General features: G+C 43.1%; 1 protein-coding gene across 1 annotated transcript in view; it reads right to left on the bottom strand.

Moving 5' to 3' along the window:
• The window catches only part of LOC128378570 (glutamate receptor ionotropic, NMDA 2C-like), a 68944-nt gene that overhangs the window by 24472 nt on the left and 21432 nt on the right, over positions 1–23040 (bottom strand). The window contains 3 exon segments of the mRNA XM_053338134.1: positions 7781–7917; positions 7919–7993; positions 20241–20355. Of these exon segments, the coding sequence (XP_053194109.1) occupies positions 7781–7917; positions 7919–7993; positions 20241–20355 (327 nt within the window).

Genomic DNA, 23040 nt, shown 5'->3' with positions numbered 1-23040 from the left:
GGTGTGTGTGTGTGTGTGTGTGTGTGTGTGCATGTGTCTGTGTGTGTGTGTGTGTGTGTGTGTGCCTGCTTACATACAGTACTGATCTTCAGACGGAGCACGCAACATGAGCTAAACGGGACAGTTTCAGGCTCTGCATACCAAGTAAAAGTGGCTGACGTCAGGGTTGAAATCAATTCTCTTTACTTATCAGCAGGATCAGCAGGATTACCGGGAACGTGGGGATGAAAATGTCCTTCGGTTTCACACTAACAGGATGACTGCAGCGATGTGAGTCAGGAAGAAGAGAGAGAAAAAAAGAAAAAAAAAACACACAGACTCTCTAGTGCATTGTAAAACATCCGGCGCTCAGAGATGATTTAGAGAGAAAAAAGGTGTTCACAAAGTCTGGATACTCCTCTCTCTCTCTCTCTCTCTCTCTCTCTCTCTCTCTCTCTCTCTCTCTCTCTCTCTCTGTCCTCTCTCTCTCTCTCTGTCTCTCTCTCTTATGTCTCTCTTTCTCTCTCTCTCTCTCTCTCTTTCTGTCTGTCTGTCTCTCTCTCTCTGTCTCTCTCTCTGTCTCTCTCTTTTTCTCTCTCTCTCTATATATATTTCTCTCTCTCTCTGTCTCTCTCTCTGTCTCTCTCTCTCTCTCTCTCTCTCTCTCTCTCTCTCTCTGTGTGTGTGTCTCTGTATGTGTGTGTGTCTCTTGCTCTCTTTCTGTCTGTCTCTCTCTCTGTCTCTCTCTCTCTGTCTCTCTCTTTTTCTCTCTCTGTCTCTCTCTCTCTCATGTCTATAAGCGGGAAAAATTAATGAGCAATGATTTTGATAATTGTTTGTCTTTTGTCTGTGTCCTATCTTATCTTTTTTTCTTTTCCGCGTCTTCTTTCCTTCATCTGTCATCAAACTGTTGGTCGGAACAAATCGTCTCTCAAAAAATTGTGTTTCATTCATGATTTACAGATCAGATGAAGAATTCACAAAAGGAATATTTGAATCCAAAAGAGGATGATGTAATGTTTTCAGATGGTGTTCATCATTCACTATAATGAACAGAACCACTTCATTTAGACCTAAGTGACATAAGGAGGGAATGAAGGAAGGAAGGAAGGACAGAAGGAAGGAATGAAGGAAGGAAGGAAGGAAAGAAGGACAGAAGGAATGAAGGAAGGAAGGAAGGAAAGAAGGACAGAAGGAAGGGAGGAAGGAATGAAGGAAGGGAGGAAGGAAAGAAAGACTGAAGGAAGGAAGGAAGGAAGAAAAGAAGGAAGGAAAGAAAGAAGGAAGGAAGGACAGAAGGAAGGAAAGGAGGACAGAAGGAAGGAAGGAAGGAAGGACAGGAAGGAAGGAATGAAGGAAGGAAGGAAGTGAAAGAAAAAGACAGAAGGAAGGAAGAAGGAAAGAAGGAAGACATAAGTGAATCCCTAAATGTTAATGATTAAACGATAAAGCTGGAAATGTTCTATATTTTTCTTATCATCATCAAACCTCATGTGCAGCCGAGTTATCAGCAGAAAGCTCTCAGATGTAGCGTCTATGTTTCTGGTAGAGGTGGTGACTTTGATTGACAGCTGACACTTGATAGGTGGGCGGGGCTTCAGCGTTTGGGAGCAGAGAAAGAGGCAAATTTTTACACAACTTTGAAGCCTAATTTCATATATTTGGCGATTTTCTTAATCATTCAAATTTGGCAGGGTGGTTAACAACACACTTTTCTGTGGTATGTCAAACTCAGAACACATATTTATTCTTAACTTTACACAGACTTTAAATGAATTCTAGTTGCAGTGTACTGCATCTTAAAGAGCATATTTTTGTATTGAGTTTGCTTTGCCCATTAAGACACTACTCTGTATGGAGAGCAGCTTTCTGTCCTTGGGGGTCAGCTTGAGTGGATCATATAGGACGAACTTGATGATCCATTTTATCTATTTGTATTTATCCGCTGAGAGGGTTTTGGTACACCATCAAACGTTTATTTGCTTTCATAGAAGCCAAAATGGACACACCTCCGCAGCACATAAGGTGGGCAGTGTGAGGTGATGCGGCAGCAAAACTAGTGATGCAAAGAGCGCTAATGACACGTCACCCCCTAACCTCCCCCAGACCTTCAGTCTAATGGACTCTGCACCCACACATCAGAACCGGGAGGCAATGAGTCGAGCAGCCGAGGCAGCGGGGCAGCACAGCCGAGTCATAACAAACAGAAACAATGAACACTTTAGAGGGAAACGAGACTGCCGCAGCACACCGCGGGGTAAACACAGTGGTCCCAACATCCCCCGTCTTACCAGCTGCCAGCTTCCAGGGCTGGGCTTTACGTTAGCTTACATTTGCATTAAAATGGATCTTTGGGAATTGTTGCATGAGTGTGTGTGTGTGTGTGTGTGTGTGTGTGAGGTAATTTATTCAAAGTATGGACATGTTTAGATTAATGTTTTGAAGTTACTCTATGAATGGTGACAGGATGCAGGTGTTACACTGTGTATGTATTATCTACATCTACAGTTTACAGCCAGTGGCCATCTGTAGATGTCTGTATCTCCTCTCATTAAGATTTAAAGACAACACATTCACTGTAAGGCTGTTGAATATTCATCACTTAAAGAGATGGTTCGGCGAAATTTTAACCTAGCATCATATGCACCATGAGGTCTATCTAATCAGCGCCTCAATTAGTGGAGTTAGAGCCATCAGCCGAATGTCTTAGCACAGGCGCTAACGGGACCACCGGTGTATCTGGTAAATGACCCCACTAATAATGCCTGGATTGTTATCAAACTTCTACAGTAGTACAAATAGGGTCTTTACTCATAAATCCATGCATTGGAAAGTTTGTAAGTACACCAGGAGTTTATTAAAATAACACTTACCTGATGGCTTTTACTCTGCGGCTAATGCTAAAGCTGGAAACATCATCGAAATATAGCAAGATCCCGCACAGCACATCTAGAGATCTGTGCGGGATCTCGCGATATTTCGGCTGATGGCTCTAACTCTAACACTAATTTGCGACCAAATGAAAAAAAGGGCTGAGGCGCTGATTAAATAGACCTCATGGTGCATATGATGCTAGGTCGAAATTACGCCGAACCATTGCTTTAAAGGTTAGGGTTAGTCTCTCCACATTGAGCCTGCTGTGATGCTGCAGATTTGCCAAAAAATTGCAAAAAACTAAATACAAACTCCCTATATTAGCACATACTATCTGTTTTTTTAAGATAACTTTGCGATATTTCACTTTGCAATGAGCTGTTGGGTATTAAATTCATGGTAGAAAGTCACAAGCAGGCAGCTAAAAGGTTTGGGAACCTCTTATCCTGAACAGTAATAAGAAATTTCTCTGTGCAAAGTGTGACTACTATGTTACATGCAAGTACTAAAGTGAGTCTCCATGCAGTGTGCTGACATCACATGACACAATTTGAAGTTCCTGCAGTTGTCAAACCGTAGCTTGTGATGCTTTGTGCAGCTTTCTGATGCTGTGTTTGTGGCCCTGCTGCTACTGTATGCTGCTGCTTTAATTAAATCAACTTATGATCTAACTCCCATTGAACAGAGTTAATATATGATGACATTATCTTCCCAGGTCAATACCAACCCTTCACCAGGGCATTTCCTCAGAATTAATCTCCGCCATTGTGCTCTGAGGGGAAAGACCAGCTGCCTGCGGTACAAAGCCAGCGAGGAAGGGAGAGAGCTTGACACTCATCCCGCTACAAAACACGTCTGACTCAAAAGAGCTTGTGTTAACTGCTTCTGGGCAGCTTTAGTCAAGTGTGTACCCAGCACCATTGGCTGTTTGTCAGGCCTGTTTGAGGACGAATGAGCGAGCTACACAGATGGTCTGCCGGGCCGGCTGAATGTATGGCCCAGGGGTTGAGGGATTGAGATGGAGAACCTGCATGACCAATGACCCCCATTTAGAAAGCACTGAAGTGGGCCTGAGTTGTGGCCATGTTTAGAGCTGTGGGGGAAACATTAAGGTCTGGAAGAGATTCATATAAAGAAAGGTGACCTCACTCACACTCCCTACATAAAGGATTAGAGAACACAATTCACAAGTTTGGCTCTAAACTAGAGTCTAACTCATAAATTGGCCGGCCGATATCCCAAATGTATCCATGGCAACCATTTCAAATGAATTGTAGGACAGAAATACCAATGATATAGTGGACATGATAATATTTTGGAAATGGTGGAAACTATTGAATGACAAGTTTGTCCCACTCGGTATAATATTAATAACCATTTATCAAGGTAAAAGACTATTATTGCTAGATATAGTCTTGTGAATTACAGAAAACAAACAAAAAATCAAGATAGTATCAGCTTGAAAAGTACGGTCAAGCTGTCAGTGGTTTTAAAAAAGTGTCTCCCACAGTAATCGATCAAGAAAGAATCATTTATCCATTTTTTTTTTGTTCATTTTTATAGAAATATATAATGAATTTGGAGATTTTCATTACAATGCAATAGTAAACTGAATAAATAATAATCACAGTTTTTTTTGCCATTTTTCACCATTTTTGGATATTTTATAGATTTAAAATAACCAATCATAAAAAACTATCACCAGTTTAATCATAAATTATGCACAAAGATCAATCCTCAGGTCGACTGGTGCTGGATGCTTATCGAGGTCTTCACTCTTCATTTCAACCTCCATTGGTCAATGCATCTCTTTCTGGAACAGCCAACATGGCGATTGCTTCATTGAACTTCTTATTGACTTTATCTGCCACTGCTTCGAATTCATTCATTTATTTATTCATTTATTTATTTTGCAGTGCCCTGAAAATATTCCATTCTCGGACATAAGGCGGCAGGATGATTTGGTCAGCATGAGCGATAAAGCATTACAGTTCTCCATAACACACTGAGGGGACGTGATCTTCATCTTCATCTTCGGTTCCCCCCTCCACATCTCGTTAACGCCATTGTCAGTAATGGATAATGGCCGGTGCTTCTCTCCCTCACTAATGAACACCAATATCAGTCTCTAGGTGTTCAGGATTGATGACATGGCCTAATCGTCCCGTTTAATTGATACCCCTACCATGCAGCACATATATTTCCCTGATTGGGTCACGGGGGGTGATACCTGGGATATTACACTCTGGCCAAGCAGCCTAATGAGTATCTCACCTCATTGAGTGATAAGAAGCCATGCCTGGGCTAATGGCAGGGGAAGAGCCTCTTAATCTCACACCTAATGGCACTCTCAAGTTAGATATAAAATCAATTAAGTTGGACGTGTTAACATGTGAGAGCACGTGTGGAGCTATACAGTGGTGTAAAGTGGGTTTGCATAAAATGGTTTCACTTGGATTCCCTGGCTGAAGATTGTGGTGTTGTGGTCGTTTAGTAACAGGAAATGAGACGTCATGTATATTGAATGAGATATTGAAGCCCTGGAGGTAATGTCTTATGTCTTATATGACACCAAAATACAATATTTTAGATGCTTTATGTACATATCTCCAAAATTCAGTCTCACATATTTGGGATCAAATGAGTTTTGTTGATCTGTCTAAATCAGGGATGTCAAACATGCGGCCCGTGGGCCAGAACCAGCCCGCCGAGGGGTCCAATCCGGCCCACTTTCCTTCCCGTCTTTTTTCCTTCCTTCCTTCCTTCCTTCCTTCCTTCTGTCTGTCGTTCCCTTCCTTCTTTTGCTTGCTTACTTTCTTCTGTCCTTCCTTCCTTCCTTCCTTCCTTCTTTTGCTTGCTTACTTTCTTCTGTCCTTCCTTCCTTCTGTCTGTCCTTCCCTTCCTTCTTTTGCTTGCTTATTTTCTTCTGTCCTTCCTTTCTTCCTTCTGTCTGTCCTTCCCTTACTTCTTTTGCTTGCTTATTTTCTTCTGTCCTTCCTTCCTACCTTCCTTCCTTCCTTCTTTTGCTTGCTTACTTTCTTCTGTCCTTCCTTCCTTCCTACCTTCCTTCCTTCCTTCTGTCTGTCCTTCCCTTCCTTCTTTTGCTTGCTTACTTTCTTCTGTCCTTCTTCCCTTTCTTCCATCTTTCCTTCCTGTCTTCTTCCTTCCTTTCCTTCTAATTTCCTTCCTTCCTTTCCTTCTAATTTCCTTCCTCCTTTTCCTTTCTTCCATCTTTTTAATGATCCGGCCCACATGAGGTCAAATTGGTCTGTATGTGACCCTTGAATGTAAATGAGTTTGACCCCCCCCCTGGTCTAAATCGATAAAACGAGAAAGAAGAATTCAGTCTGACGTATTTGGGATCTAATGTAGTATTGTCTAAATTGATAAAACTCCTTTTATTAGATATTTTAAGATAACATTATTTTATTAAATCTTAACCCTTTATAGGACACTCATTGAAAGGAAGGAAGGAAGGAAGGAAGGAAGGAAGGAAGGAAGGATGGAGGAGGGAAAGGAAGAAAGGATGGAGGAAAGAAGGAAGGAGGAAAGGTAGGGGGGAGGAAAGAAAGAGAGAAGGAGGGAGGGAGGAAGGGAAGAAAGAAGGAAGGAAGGAAGAAGAAAGGGGGATGGAGGACAGAAAGAAGGGAGGAGAGAAGGAGGGAGGTAGGAAGAACAGATAGAAGGAAGGGAAGGAAGGAAGGAAGGACGGAGGAAGGAAAGAAGGAAGGGAGGAGAGAAGGAGGGAGGGAGGAAGAACAGATGGAAGGAAGGAAAGGAAGGAAGGACAGAGGAAATAAGGAATGAGGGAGGGAGAAAGGAAAAGAGGAAGGGAAGAAAGAAGGCAGGGAGGAAAGGAAGGAAGAAAGGAAAGGAGGAAGGAAGGATATTTTGAGATATTTACAGAAGTTACCAAATATAATTATTTACCCAATAAAGGGTTAATAAGTCTCTTCAATGGCAGATTCTATCAGCTGTAACAGATTCGTGTTAATGCTGTGAGTAACTTGTGAGCCAAAATATGAAAATGAAATCTGGTTTGGTGAGTGTGCTTTCTGTAAGGAGGATTACGTCTCTGCAAACTTACACGTAAGGTCTCAGATGAGTCGACACGCACACCTCAGAGATACCAACGTGTGGTGTGAATCAGGACCTTCAGTATTTTAACAGAGAATCTATAACAGCTTTAGATTCTTTAACCCTTCATGTCGTCCTCCCGGGTCAAATTGACCCCGTCTGTTTTGACTGTTCCTCCTTTCTTCCTTTCTTCCTTCCTTCCTTCCTTCTGTTCTTTTTTCCTTCCCTCTGTCCTATTTTCCTTCCCTCCTTCCTTCCCTCCCTCCCTCCCTCCCTTCTGCTTTCCTCCCTCCCTTCTGCTTTCCTCCCTCCCTCCTTTCCTTCCTTCCTTCCCACCCTCCTTCCGTCTGTCCTCCCTCCCTCCTTTCCTTCCTTCCTTCCCACCCTCCTTCCTTCTGTCCTCCCTCCCTCCCACCTACCTTCCTACCCTCCCTCCTTCCTTCCTTCCTTTCTTCTGTCCTTCTTTCCTCCCTCCCTCCTTCTCTCTTTCCTTCCTTCCCTCCCTCCCTTCTTCCCTCCCTCCCTCCCTCCCTACCTTCCTTCTTCCTTCCTTCTTCCTTCCCTCCCTCCCTTCCTTTCCCTCCCTTCCTTCCTTCCCTCCCTCCCTTCCTTCCGTCTTCCTTTCCTTCCTCCCTTCTTTCCATTCCTCCCTTCCTTCCTTTACTATGTAACTATGTAAAGATCACAGTTTGGGTTAAAATGATCACTGGAGACAAGTTTTCACATCTCTTAAAGATATGCAACCTTTGCTGCCATGGCAACAGTGAACACCACCATTAACTGACATGAGCAAGATTAAGTTCATTAGAGTTTCTAAATGTCGGTTTGGATTATTTTTCTCTCTACTTACGCCTCCGTCTTGTTGGACTGTCGTCGGCAGGGCACAGTGTTGCTGACACATGTACCCGTCACTGGATCCACCGACTCCACGATGACGAAGGGCCGCTCCTCCAGGGTCGCCACTGTCAGGTGCCTGTAATCCGACACCCGGCTCCAGGTAGGAACCGTACCGCGGCCACACCGGGTATCTCATCTGCAGGATCCCCGTCTCGTAGTTCCCCACCTGGAGGAGTCGAGACAGAGAGAGAGAGGAGGGGGTGAATGAAAAATCACTGCACCAAACTCCAGATGTTCCTTTTGAAAAGCAGCACATATATAAAAGTCTTTATCTCCACTTTAACCCTTCCTGTCGTCCTACCGGGTCAAATTGACCCCATCTGTTTTGACTATTCCTTCTTTTCTTCCCTTCCTTCCTTCTGTTCTTCTTTCCTTCCCTCTGTCCTTCTTTCCTCCCTCCCTCCTTTCCTTCCTTCCTTCCTTCCTTCCTTCCTTCCTTCCTTCCTTCCTCCCTTCTGTTCTTCTTTCCTTCCTCCTTCTCTCTTTCCTTCCTTCCCTCCCTCCCTCCCTCCCTCCTCCTTCCTTCCTTCCTTCCTTCCCACCCTCCTTCCTTCTTTCCTCCCTCCCTCCTTCTCTCTTTCCTTCCTTCCCTCCCTCCCTCCCTCCTTCCTTCCTTCCTTCCTTCCTTCCTTCCTCCCTCCCTCCCTCCCTCCCTTCCTTCCTCCCTCCCTCCCTTCCTTCCTCCTTCCCTCCCTCCCTCCCTCCCTCCCTCCTTCCTCCTTCCCTCCTCCCTTCCCTCTCTCCCTCCCTCCCTCCTTCCTTCTTTCCTCCCTCCCACCTACCTTCCTTCTCACCCTCCCTCCTTCCTTCTTTCCGCCCTTCCTCTTACCTCCCTCCCTCCTTTCCTTCTTTCTCCCACCTACCTTCCTTCCCACCCTCCTTCCGTCTTTCTTCCCTCCCACCTACCTTCCTTCCCTCCCTCTTTTCATCTTTCCTCCCTCCCACCTACCTTCTTTCCTTCCTTCTTTCCTCCCTTCCTTCCCACCCTCCCTCCTTCTTTCTTCCCTCCCACCTACCTTCCTTCCTTCCCTACTTCCTCCCTCCCTCCTTTCCTTCTTTCTCCCTCCCTCCCTCCCTCCCTCTCTCCTTCTTCCTCCCTCCTTTCCTTCCTTCTTCCTAACTTCCTTCCTTGACTCGAGGATGACAGGAGGGTTAAAAGACAAATAAAGGCGAGAAATATGTGAGAAGTAAAACTTTCTATCATCTGATGATCAGTGGTCCCTGATGCTCTACCTGTGTCTATTGTTATTGCTACATCTTTGTGATCTGTGCATCTGGATCCGATGCAGCCAAGAGAGTTTTTGTTAGTAGTCAGTTTAGAGGAAATTGATTTTTGGGTCACTGGGGATGGAGAGAGAGTGTAATTATACATCTAACGCAAAGAAATCAATTCCACCCCTTTTGCTATATTGCCAGTTAGCAAATTTTAATTGGATGTTGTAGGGAAATGAACATTCAAGCAAGCTGAATTATTTTAATCGAGATCTTGAAATTAAACATTTCAAGCTCACTTACTTTGAAGAGCCATGACCTCTTTTAGGATCAAGTGTTATGAATTTGGCCCGGTCTGACTTTTACTGTTTGAAAAAAAAAAAAAATGAAGAAATGAAGGTTTGTAGAGGACCAAGTTGAACCCCAATTAACCAAAACACTCACATCTCCGCTGATTAACTTTATGCTGAATGGCCAATGAGTGCCGCTTTGATCGCCGTAACTCAGCAAACCAATTACAAACAGATTTTTACTTCCATAAAGCGCTCGGCAGACACGGTGATTAGAGTCGGCCACGGTTAGTTTTGACATTTCGCTCAGGATACATGATCTCTACAAGGGTCGAATGTAATAACTGCAACTACTTCACACCACTATTGACGTGCTTTTATTAACGAAACACTCCACGGTTTTCATGTTTTGATTAATGCATTGTAACGAGAATGGCTTTATTGCATCAATTTAGAAGACTTAGCAAAGGCCAGACCCCTGGAAGCAGTGTTGAAATTATATTAGTGAGATTAATTAAGCAGCATGGTGAGCATCATTAGCACTGCTGCCCTCACAGCAAGAAGGTCTTTGGGTCCAACCCCGGCTCCAATCCCAGGTCCCTGAGTTTGTCTGGGTTTCCATTTGGGGACACAAGCTTCCTCCCACCATTAAGACATGTATGTTAGGGTTCAAAACCACATACTACATACTTCTATACTACATACTTCTATACTACACACTTCTATACTACACACTAAAGGACCAGATAGTAAGCAGACCGTTTACACTGTAGTAAACTACACGATTACCCACAATGCATTTGGTTCCTACCCGAGCTGAAATCATCAGGCTGAAGCTGATTTCATTTTAGCTCTAACTCTGTAAATAAACCACTTTATCCACATTTCTAACCTTTTTAGGAAGAAAGTAAAGTAGCCCTTTAGATATACAATGTGACGCTAATTTGTCCAAATAACACCTGTTTAAAGTTTTGTTCCTGAGAATTCAGAGTTAGCCGTAGCGAGTAACACACTTCCTGTCATTTTCACAAAATAAAACACCTGTTACCTTTTATTATTAAGAAAACCATAATGATAGAATTGGTGCTTTTATTTTGAAAACAGGAAGCGAACATGTAGCTAACTTGAAACCAGTGAGGTGGTGATCTGTGACATTTGTATTTTGGGTTTTTTTCAGAAGTCGCGTTGCATCTTGGGTAATGTGAGTGTCAGAAGTTGCGTTGCATCTTGGGTAATGTGAGTGTGAGTAGTAGCGTTGCATCTTGGGTAATGTGAGTGTGAGTAGTAGCGTTGCATCTTGGGTAATGTGAGTGTGAGTAGCAGCGTTGCATCTTGGGTAATGTGAGTGTGAGTAGCAGCGTTGCATCTTGGGTAATGTGAGTGTGAGTAGCAGCGTTGCATCTTGGGTAATGTGAGTGTGAGTAGTAGCGTTGCATCTTGGGTAATGTGAGTGTGAGTAGTAGCGTTGCATCTTGGGTAATGTGAGTGTGAGTAGTAGTGTTGCATCTTGGGTAATGTGAGTGTGAGTAGTCAGCTCTTGATGCATACTCTGCATTTCTGGAGAATCTAGTAAACCATCCAGGAACTTCTCACATACTCTAAATCACATACTACGCAGTTGAAACACACTACATACTTCAAATGACGTCAGAGTTAGTACGAGTAGTAGGAAAGTATGCGGTTTCCAACAGAGCCACTGGCAAAGGAACAAGAGGCTCTACATTGCTCCTAGTAGGGCCAAATGCACTGGATCGATTTCCCCCACAGGAATCAATAAAGCACTTCTTCATCTTCTTCCTTCTAATTTCATAAAAGGATTCCTACTTTACAAGATAACAAAATAATTAAATCGTCAAGTATGTCATCTTTTTAATGATTCATTTTCACCACTGTGTCGACAACAAAACAGAACAGAACAAAAAGTATAAGAGGAGGATTTGTTTGCAGGGATTGGATTTGTGTTTTTTTTTTTTTTTATATATTTGTTACACTTTCTAATCTCAGACACTTCAGAGCTGCTTTTTGGTGCTTTCAACTCTCTGCATGATTAACTCTTCTACTTTCATCTTTGAAATAATTCAGATAGAATACTTCCTCCTTTTTTTTTTTTACGTTTTTAAGATGATTTACTGCCTCATAGAGTACTTATTTAAAGTATTATTATCATCACAGAACAGGGATAATAAAGGTTGTGTTTGGAGTCACAGGAAAGAGATTATTAGCCGTATCCTTATATGTGTGAGAAGACTCATTCGTTGTACTTAAGTCAAGTCAATAACATAAAACCATAAGTTTGCCTCAGGGGACTTTACAATAAGTATAGAGCAATACAATATCCTCTATCCTTAGATCCTCCATTTCGATTATTAAAAACTCCCACCAGAAAACTTTTAATGTGGAAAAAATGGAGAAAGAAACCTCAAGAAGAGTAACAGAGGAGAGGGCTGTTCTCTTTTTGTAGGAGTAGGGGTGTAATTTCATTCCCCTGCATGGTGAGTATTGGAGCACATGGAGGAAACAATGATAATAAATTCAACCTTGACCTTAATGTGCTTCAGCTGTAAAGCAGTCGGCCTGGCTTGCAGTCAGCTAGTTCTAGTTCATCCTAAAGGAGTTGGATGGAGTTGAGGTCAAGTGTTTTCTGCACCAGACTGGGGAGGAAGAAGGAAGGAAGGAAGGAAGGAAGGAAGGAAGGAAGGAAGGAAGGAAGGAAGGAAGGAAGGAAGAAGTAAGGAAAGAAGGGAGGGAGGAAGGAAGAAAGAAGGAAAGGAGGAAGGAAGGAGGAAAGGGAAAGAAGGAAGGGAGGAAGGAAAGGAAAGGAAGGGTAGGGAGGGAGAAAGGGAGGGAGGAAGGAAAGGAAAGAAGGAAGGTAGGAGGGTGAAAGGAAAGAAGGAAGGGGGGAGGAAAGAAAGAGGGAAGGAAGGAAAGGAGGAAGGGCAGATGGATGGAAGGAAGGAAAGAAGGAGGAAAGAGAGAGGAAGGAAAGAAAGAGAGAAGGAGGGAGGGAGGAAAGACAGACAGAAGGAAAGAAGGAAGGAGGGAGGAAGGACAGACAGAAGGAAGGAAGGAAGGAAGGGAGGAACAGTAAAAACAGACGGGGGGTCAATTTGACCCGGGAGGACGACAGGAAGGTTAATCTAACCCTAACCCACTCACACGTTGACTCATGATAGTGAGGTAGTGAGCTGACTAACATTTAAATGAAATATCTCTTTATTTCACAAATTGTGCTGCTGCTTCAAATGTCATTAACTTCCTGGAGAGCTAAAAAAAAAAAAAAGTGTCAGTGTCAGTCTGGACAAAATGTTTTTTCCTCCCACATAATCTCTGGTGTTTATGCAGGAAGCGGGGCAATCCTGTCTGATCACACACGTCGGTACAGCTTGTCACAATGAAATGAAGGTGTGGGGGTGAGGTGGGGGTGAGGGGGGTGAGGTGGTGGTGGTGGGGGGGGGGGGGGGGGTAACCTGATTCTCTCAGTGGATGCTTTAGTTATTCCAGTCTCCTGCCAGTCATATTGATCATTTCTGCTGTTTCCATATCAACTCACTAGCATTTACCATAGACTGTATAAAAGAAATGGACGTAACATCCGTGACGTCACCCATTGGTTTGTGGACTGCTGCTCGGAAGCCAATAGTATCGAATCTAGGCAGCGCCATCTTGAAAATTTCAGGTGCATGCTGGGAAAAAAAGAACACGGATTCTACTTATATGGGCATGAGGCGGAGTCATGAACGGAAGTATGGGCGGGACCAACGGCGGAGCGGGGAGGCTGCGATTGGTTGCGAGGGCTGGATCTCGAGGACATTGGTCAATCAACCTGTCAATCAGGACGTAGCCACGCCCTAATGCATACCCTGCTTTATCGTCAAATGTAAAATCAGGGAGGCCAAAATGTCCCAAATGAACATCATACTGCATTGAAGAAGGCTTTAAACTAGCGATTGAGACCATAAACACATTTTGAAAACGTTTACTGAGGTTAGAAATCAAGTGAGAAGTTGGTGAATTCTCCATTGACTTGTATAGAGACGGTCGCCCCCTGGTGGCCTTTTGATAGAATGCAGCTCTAAGTTACTTCCGCATTGGCTTCTTTTCAGAGGACAGGAACTCCCTGCCTGGCATTTACTCACCCTAAATCAGACTTTCAAATCCTAGCAAAGTAAACCCAGAGAGTAGGAAACCCCTCATGTCCTTGTGGTTTGTTCAGACCGAGTTCTTCTGTCTTCATTCATCTTGGAAAACACTTCAAACTCTCTTGTTTTGCTTTATGGAGCACATAAAAAAGTGGCGTATGTGATCTCTGTTTCACAGGAAGTAGACATATATTATTTTAGAGCTTATTCCAATGCTGCTGTGAGATGTGTATTCTGTATTCCTGTTAATAAAAAGCAGCATATATTACAGGAACTCCGTCGGGAAGATACTTCAATTACATTTTTTTGTCTCTCCTCCAAGTTTACAAACCTCTTTTCAGATGGTGAGACTGTAATTTTAAGGTTTACGTGCATTGCAGATATACAGCTTTTCAGTCCTGTATGTCATACTGCCTGATAACAGCAGTGACAGGGACACTTCCTGTCCTCCTACTTCTCTCTTTTATCGTGCCGTTTGTCCATCTTCCCACGTTACTTTGACTTTTAGTTTCGAAAAGAAGTCGGAGGCTGTGTTTGAAACCGCAGACTACATACTAAATACTTCTATACTACATACTCAATACGTTAGGGTTAATATATGTTAGGGTTAATACTCCTGGCACTGGCCCTGACCAAGGCACTGACTGTGTTCAAAACCCCATACTACATACTTCTATACTACATACTTCTATACTACATACTACATACTTCTATACTACATACTTCTATCCTACATACTTCTATACTACATACTTCTATACTACATACTTCTATACTACATACTACATACTTCTATACTACATACTTCTATACTACATACTACATACTTCTATACTACATACTTCTATACTACATACTACATACTTCTATCCTACATACTTCTATACTACATACTTCTATACTACATACTACATACTTCTATCCTACATACTTCTATACTACATACTTCTATACTACATACTACATACTTCTATCCTACATACTTCTATACTACATACTTCTATACTACATACTTCTATACTACATACTACATACTTCTATACTACATACTTCTATACTACATACTACATACTTCTATACTACATACTTCTATACTACATACTTCTATACTACACATTAAAGGACCAGATAGTAAGCAGACCGTTTACACTGTAGTAAACTACACTAAACTACCCACAATGCATTTGGTTCCTTCCCGAGCTGAAATCATCAGGCTGAAGCTGATTTCATTTTAGCTCTAACTCTGTAAATAAACCACTTTATCCACATTTCTAACCTTTTTAGGAAGAAAGTAAAGTAGCCCTTTAGATCCACAATGTGACGCTAATTTGTCCAAATAACACCTGTTTAAAGTTTTGTTCCTGAGAATTCGGAGTTAGCCGTAGCGAGTAACGCACTTCCTGTCATTTTCACAAAATAAAACACCCGTTACCTTTTTTTATTATTAAGAAAACCATAACGATAGAATTGGTGCTTTTATTTTGAAACCAGGAAGCAAACATACCCTCGCTGTAGCTAACTTGAAACTACTGTTTTTTTCAGAAGTTGCATTGCATCTTGGGTAATGTGAGTGTGAGTAGTAGCGTTGCATCTTTGGTAATGTGAGTGTGAGTAGTCAGCTCTTGATGCATACTCTGCATTTCTGGAGAATCTAGTAAACCAGGAGTGTCAAACATGCGGCCCGTGGGCCAGAACCGGCCCGCCTAGGGGTGCTATCCAGCCCTTTTCCTTCCTGTGTTCTTTTCCTTCCTTCCATCTATCCTTCCTACCTTCCTTTTTTCCTTTCCTTCGTTCCTTCGTTTCTTTCTTCCTTCCATCTGTCCTTACTCCTTCCTTCACTATCTGTCTGTCCTACCTTTCTTCCCTCCTTCCTTTTGTCTGTCTTTCCTTCCTTCCTTCCTTCCTTCCTTCCTTCCTTCCTTCCTTCCTTCCTTCCTTCTTTCCTTCGATCTTTTTAATGGTCCGGCCCACATGAGATCAAATTGGTCTGTATGTGGCCCGTGAATGAAAATGAGTTTGACACCTCTGTAGTAAACATAGACTGTATATAAGAAATGGATTTGGAATTGGTTTGTGGACTGCTGCTCGGAAGCCAATAGTATCGAATCTAGACAGCGCCATCTTGAAATTTTCAGGTGCATTCTGGGAAAAAATGAACACGGATTTTACTTATATGGGCATGAGGCAGAGTCATGAACCCGCCTCATGGCGGGACCAACGGCGGAGCGGGAGGCTGCGATTGGTTGCGAGGGCTGGATCTCAAGGACATTGGTCAATCAACCTGTCAATCACAACATAGCCACGTAGCCTGCTTTATCGTCACATATAAAATCAGGGAGGCCAAAATGTCCCAAATGAACATCATACTGCATTGAAGAAGGCTTTAAACTAGCGATTGAGACCATAAACACATTTTGAAAACGTTTACTGAGGTTAGAAATCAAGTGAGAAGTTGGTGAATTCTCCATTGACTTGTATAGAGACGGTCGCCCCCTGGTGGCCTTTTGATAGAATGCAGCTCTAAGTTACTTCCACATTGGCCTCATTTCAGAGGACAGGAACTCCCCGCCTGGTAGTAAACCATCCAGGAACTTCTCACATACTCTAAATCACATACTACGCAGTTGAAACACACTACATACTTCAAATGACGTCAGAGTTAGTAAGAGTAGTAGGAAAGGATGAGGTTCGGATCAGACTCGGGGAAGCAGTAGAACATTACTCTGGTGGGAATTTACAACTGTATTTAGCAGTGCTGTACTGATTTAAGGTTAACAAATAAAAGGTGAGATGTTGTAATGCAAGGTATCCGTCTGAGGTTGGTTATACATTACATGATGCATGAGCCTAACAGACCGGCTGCTCTGCAACGTGCACGGGAAGAAGGCCGGGAGAAAGAGGCAATCAAAAGGTGGAATTGATTTTCTGCTCTCAGAGGAAAGACGCCAGCGGCAACAGAAAGTTAAACGCAGCAAGAGGTATCGCCTCAGACGTGTGATCCAAAATTTGGTGAAATGGGCACAGTGTTGAGGGGATTGGAGGGGGTGGGGGGGGGGGGTTGGTGGGGGAGAGAAATATGGTTTTCATCCCACAAAAAAAAGGTTCATGTAAAGGTCAGTGTGTGGAAAGCTGTGTGAGAAGCGGGGTTGAATGAGAAGCCACATTAACCCTTTATTGGGTAAATAATTATGTGGTAATATCACAAAATATCCTTCCTTCCTTCCTTCCTTCCTTCCTTTCCTTCCTCCCTGCCTTCTTTCTTCCCTTCCTCTTTTCCTTTCTCCCTCTCTCGTTCGTTATTTCCGCCGTCCTTCCTTCCTTTCCTTCCTTCCATCTGTCCTTCCTCCCTCCCTCCTTCTCTCCTCCCTTCTTTCTTTCCTTCCTCCGTCCTTCCTTCCTTTCCTTACTTCCATCTGTCCTTCCTCCCTCCCTCCTTCTCTCCTCCCTTCCTTCTTTCCCTCCTCCATCCCCCTTTCTTCTTCCTTCCTTCCTTCTTTCTTCACTTCCTCCCTCCCTCCTTCTCTCTTTCTTTCCTCCCCCCTTCCTTCCTTCCTTCCTTCCTTCCTTCCTGCCTTCCATCCTTCCTTCCTTTCCTTCCTTTCCTTCCTTCCATCCATCCTTCCTTCCTTCCTTCCTTCCTTCCCCCCTTCCTTCCAATGAGTGTCCTATAAAGGGTTAAACTACAACACTTATGTCTCATCTCTAGCCAAGAAGTCTTCAGATGTCAGTGATGTGTCAGCTGATGGAGTATGACTGAAAACCTCACGCTATCCTAAATAAATAAGTCTCGTCATGGGACAGCGTCGTATCCAATTCATTTTACTGTGACCGCATTCAATTTCATTTCAGCCCTCTAGACTCGGTGCTAATTCTTTGATATTGGAGGAGACTGGTGTCACACTTTTGGGAGGTTTCCAGAGTTCCTGTTTGTCTTTGATGGCAGAGAGGACGAAGATACGAAGACGGTTAAAAGAGCTCTCTAATCTACTTCCTGTCGTCCTCACGGGTCAAATTGACCCTGTCTTTTTTGACTGTTCCTTCCTTCTTTCCTTCCTTCCTTCTGTCCTTCCTTCCTTTCCTTCCTCCTTTTCTTTGTCTTTCCTTCCCCCTACCCTCCTCCCTTTCTTCTTTCCTTCCTTCCTCCCTCCCTCCCTCCCTACCTCCCTCCTTCCTTTCCTTCCTTCCTTCCTCCCTTCCTCTTTTCCTTCCTCCCTCCCTCCTTCCTTCCTTCCTTCCTCCCTCCTTTCCTTCCTTCTTCCTGCCTTCCATGCTTTCTTTCTACATCCCTCTTTTCCTTTCTCCCTCCATCCATCCCTCCCTCCCTCCCTCCTCCCTTTCCTTCCTTCCTCTCTTCCATCCTTCCTTCCTTCCTTCCTTCCTTTCTTCTTTCCTTCCTTCTTTCCTCCCTCCCTTCCTTCCCTCCAACCTTCCTCTCTTCCTTCCTTCTTCCTTCCTTCTTTCCAGGTTGCAGCGATGTTTTGGTGTCAAAGAGAAACACTTTTTTATGCTCAACCATGCATCTGACTTTCCCTCCTAAGAGGTTTTTTTTACTGCAGTATACATTACTTCACATCACATTTACCTCAGTGTTTGCTTTTCCAAGACTAGAAATGCAATTTTATTTTGCAACTAAGAGGTTGCTTATCTGGTTTAAGCTTCTGAACAAAAGACAGACGGTGTAATTTTTCTTGTGAAGAGACAGTATCCGTTCTTTTTACTGACTCCAAACAAACTGAACATGCAGATCAAATCACAACCTGCTGTATCTGTATAACTTCCTTTTCATATGACTCTATTCATAAACGTCACCCACAGGCTTTTACATATTACCAATTATCCGAACATAACATTGACTGTGTTAAATACACCAAAATGGGAAGTCATTTCTACTCCAGTAAAAATATCTTTATTATTGGCCCATGGCTGCTGTATTGATTAACACACAGCGTGGCCTTTTCTGCCTTATTATTCATATAGTTGGAGCCCCGTTTACAGTCACAGCATCCCATTAGCTAAGAGCCTTGATAACATATTGGAAATTAATAGGAAGTAGCACCCGTATACATCAATGTAGCATAATTAGCTCTGAAATGCCTGCGGCTGTTTGCTTTGAGTGTGATGTTTAACCTTCTGTTATCTAACCGGTGGAGGAAGTGAACTCCCCTCCACTCTGGTGTCCGCGTCACATTCACCCCGGTGTGCTTAAAATTAATGTTTCAATCTCCGGTCAAGTCAATGAGGCTGCAGAGGCAATGAGGCAGAAAAGTTACCTGATAGTACTCTCTCTCTCTCTGTGTGTGTGTGTGTGTGTTTGTGTGTGTGTGTGTGTGTGTGTGTGTGTGTGTGTTTTCTTTTAATGTCTTTTGGAGAGATGGAGAGTTGAAGTAAAGGCCCATTTATGCTCAACAGACGTACGAAAATGTATCCGTCCTTTTCAAACGATGTTAGCGTCACTGCTCACATACTTTTATGCGTCCTTTACGTTGGCATGGATGTTAACTAATACATCCATCAGGGGGCAGCACAGAGTCAATACATCCACCAGGGGGCAGCACAGAGTCAATACATCCATCAGGGGGCAGCACAGAGTCAATACATCCACCAGGGGGCAGCACAGAGTCAATACATCCACCAGGGGGCAGCACCGAGTCAATACATCCACCAGGGGGCAGCACCGAGTCAAACGTTTATGAAACAACAAGAAACTCAAAAACAAACATGGCGACTGTGGAGGAGATATTGATAATGTTCCTCTTGCATAAAAGACAAAAATGTACAGTTTAACCTTAATGTCGTCCTCCCGGGTCAAAATGACCCCGTCTGTTTTGACTGTTCCTTCCTTCCGCCTGTTCTTCCTCCCTCCTTCTCTCTTTCTTTCCTCCCCTCTACCTTCCTCATTCCTTCTTTCCTCTGTCCTTCTTTCCTTCATTCCTCCCTTCTTTTCCTTTCTCCCTCCCTCCCTCCTACCTTCCTTGCTCCTTTCCTACCTTCCTTTCCTTCCTCCCTCCCTTCCTTCCTTGACTCGAGGACAACAGGAGGGTTAAAGTTTCTAACCAACTCAAACACAACCTTTCCTCAAAAAGTTCCTCCATTGTTATTCCTTCTTCGTGTTTCACTAGAGCTACGTATCGAGTAGTGACAGCAACACTGCCCCCCCATGGTCGCCGGTGGTACTGCTCCGTTTGGTCCGTATCTGTAAGCTTTATGGAAACGTGCAGAAATACGGAGGAAATGAACGCAGAGCACGGACAGAAGGCTCCGTCTGTATCCGTATTTAACGTTGAGCATAAATGGGCCTTAAGTGAGTAAGAGAGATGTATGTGTGTGTGTGAAATGGAGAGTGTGTGTATGTATGTGTGTGTGTGGGTTTTCTTTTAATATCTTTTGGAGAGACGGAGGGTTGAAGTAAGTGAGTAAAAGAGATGTATGTGTGTGTGTGAAATGGAGAGTGTGTGTGTGTGTGTGTGTGTGTGTGTGTGTGTGTGTGTGTGTGTGTGTGTGTGTGTGTGTGTGTTTAATTGGGAGATGATCCTTCATTAAGTGGTTCATTGGTGTCAGTGGAGCTCCGACTCCTCTAGCTAGTCTTTACAAAGAGACCAGCGATGTATGAAATCACTTTGCTTTTAGCATGCAGTGAAAGGCACTATGTAATCGCAGAGCAGCTCTTCAGATTTTTTAATTGCGTGATGTTGTGCATTCAGTAGTAATCCCACAAAAAAAAAAAAAAAAATGGGTGTAGCGTGATCAGTAGTTTTTTTTGTGAAGAGCGTACCTTGTCCCATTGTCTCTCTCTGTCCAGGGTGATGATGATCATGGCGGGATTCACCAGGTAACCGTTACTGTTGAAGGAGAAGTCATTGTGTTCCCAGGTGACATTCAACATGTGCCTGCAAGAAAAGAAAGAAAAACAAAAGAAAGAGAAAGATGATCAGTCACTCCAATAATCAAGCAGCTGTCTGGACTGGATATTGGATAAAATGCATTAATGAAAGTCTAAATCTCACAATGACATAATGTCTCCTCGTCTTACATCCTGTGTCAGAATAATGACTTTTTATCTCCTTAGATCTGTTTTATTCATTCTTATTTGGTTTTCATACATATTGCATGTAGTTTATTGCCGCTGTCATGATGGTGAAACCTTTCTAGACTGATCGGATAATGTCACAAGTGTCTCGTTGTCACACCAAAAACACACAGTTGCTTTCATCAGTTTGTTAAAAAAATAAAAAAATAAAAATGGAGCTACACGGTGACACGACAGCTGCTTCACCGCGTCGAAAAACAGTCACCCGCCTCCTTTTGATTCTACCGTTTCATCACGTACATCCTCTGTTATATTAGACCTGCGGTGCCACTCTCTCACCTCAGCCGTCACTCCAGCAGAGGTGATGAAAGCCTGCTGGGAGGAGAATCGCCATCAGCTCTGGTCTGTGTGAAAAGCCTATTTAATCTGGTAATCTGAGATAATCTAATTAACAGGTGAGCTGACTCATTATTAAAGGCTTGTCTGAGGGGGTGGGGGTGGGGGGGTAATAGAAGTGAGTACATTTCAGAAAAACCGAGAGAGATGTTAAATGTTTGATCTGGCAGGAAGGAGCAGAGATGACAGACAATGAAGCTAATAGAAAGTGCTTTGTTCTATCTTGTCGACCTTCACGTTATATTGGTGAGGGGGAGAGAGAGCCGCTGCTAGTCAAATTGTGCCCGCCGGGTTTAGAAAGTTTGCTCTGAATCAAAGCCTGAGATAATATTCACAATTTTCCACCTTTTTCATGGACGGGTCTGGATTTACAAAAGGAAGAGTTGCTCTGTATCTCTCCCCCCTTCGGCTTCACAGAATCCAAAAAAAAAAAAAAAGATTTCCTTCTGACATCAGAGGGACAGAGTGATGTTGAATATGCAGGAGAAGTATCGGATGATGCTTGAGTCCCGTTAGCAGCCCCGTTTTGTGACTCCCAATCTCCCTGAATGACCTTGCTTTTACACGAGCCAACAAGAGCTGATGCCTGAGCTGTATTTTTTTTCTTTTCCTGGCTCTTTCCCTTTGCTGATTAAAACATTTTTCAAACAAAAACAGGATTTGTTCCACGGCACAGATGGCCTCAGATTGCTCTTTTGGGCTTGGTTTAACCCTCCTGTTGTCCTTGTGTCAAGGAAGGAAGGAAGGAAGGGAAGGAAGGAAAGAAGGACAGAGGAAAGAAGGAAGGAAGGAAGGGAGGAAAGGAGGGAGAGAAGGAAGGAAGGAAAAGAGGAAGGAAGGATGGAAGGAAGGAAGGACTGAGGAAAGAAGGAAGTAAAGGAGGAAGAAGGAAGGATAGGAGGGAAGGAGAGAGGGAGGGAGGGAGGGAGAAAGGAAAGAGGAACGGAGGAAGGAAGGATGGAAGGAAGGAAGGACTGAGGAAAGAAGGGAGGGAGGAAGGTAGGGGGAGGAAAGAAAGAGAGAGGGAGGGAGGAAGGGAAGGAAGGAAAGAATGACTGAAGGAAGGAAGAAAGGGGTGTGGAGGAAGGAAAGAAGGACAGAGGAAAGAAAGAAGGGAGGAAGGTAGGGGGGTGGAAGGCAAGAGAGAAGTAGGGAGAGAGGACAGATGGAAGGAAGGAACAGTCTAAAAAAGACAGGGTCAATCACCTGCTCGGCGGTGAGGAGATAAGACAGCGGATGGCAGCTGGGCAGAGGACACAGTTTGAGGAGAATGACGGTGGTCTTTAAATGAGTCTCCACGACACCAAACAGATGGGAAGTCATGAATAAATAAATGACTGTTGACCTCGATTATGCCACATCATACAGATATAAGTCAGTACAGTAACTCTGCTGAGCTGTTACTCTTTCTGATGTACAATCAATATTCCCTTTGTGACTAAACTAACCGTTTCCTGCAAGGTTATTATAATTATATGCATAAAAAAAAAAACGGTCCTCAAGGAAAATGATACAGTTGACTGTTTAACTGCTAATGTTGACTGACTCTTACTTAACCCTTACATCAATTTTTACATTTGAGAGTTGTAAAAACACCATATGCATATTAATTTTAGCTTGATTTTACAAAAATAGAAATAAAATGCATCTTTTTTTTACATTTTTGTGCAGCTGATATACACACTTTTATATATGCAATGTACAAGTTTGACCTGTGCATTTCAAAAATCAGCATTTAAGCATTATATTATATTTATCATATTCTATAAAATGTTCTCCTGCACCATAAAATAGTGATTGTGAATCAAATCAAATATAAATACATGACTCTCAGTACAGTCATAGTTTTCATTCCCCAACATATAAAAAAACATTTAAAAAAAAAAGAAGAAAAATAAATGTGTATTAGGTGTTTTTATAGCTCTCAGATGTAACACAGGGGACAAATTTGACCCTGAATAGTATATAAAGTGTAAAGAAAAAGTGGTAGCGAGTATCGTGATGTGATTAAAGCGCCAAAAAAACAACTGAGGGTCAATGTCAGGGCAAATGGGTTGGGTTAAACATGAAAACAAGTTTAACCAAGCAGATCAGAAAACACTGAATATTCATTGTTCTTACAGCAGTCACAGTTTTAGAGGGTTTTGTC

The sequence above is a fragment of the Scomber japonicus genome, chromosome 18, assembly GCF_027409825.1.
Source record: "Scomber japonicus isolate fScoJap1 chromosome 18, fScoJap1.pri, whole genome shotgun sequence".
NCBI lineage: Eukaryota > Metazoa > Chordata > Actinopteri > Scombriformes > Scombridae > Scomber > Scomber japonicus.
The sequence above is the reverse complement of the archived record's forward strand: the minus strand, read 5'-3'. Positions and strand labels throughout refer to the sequence as shown.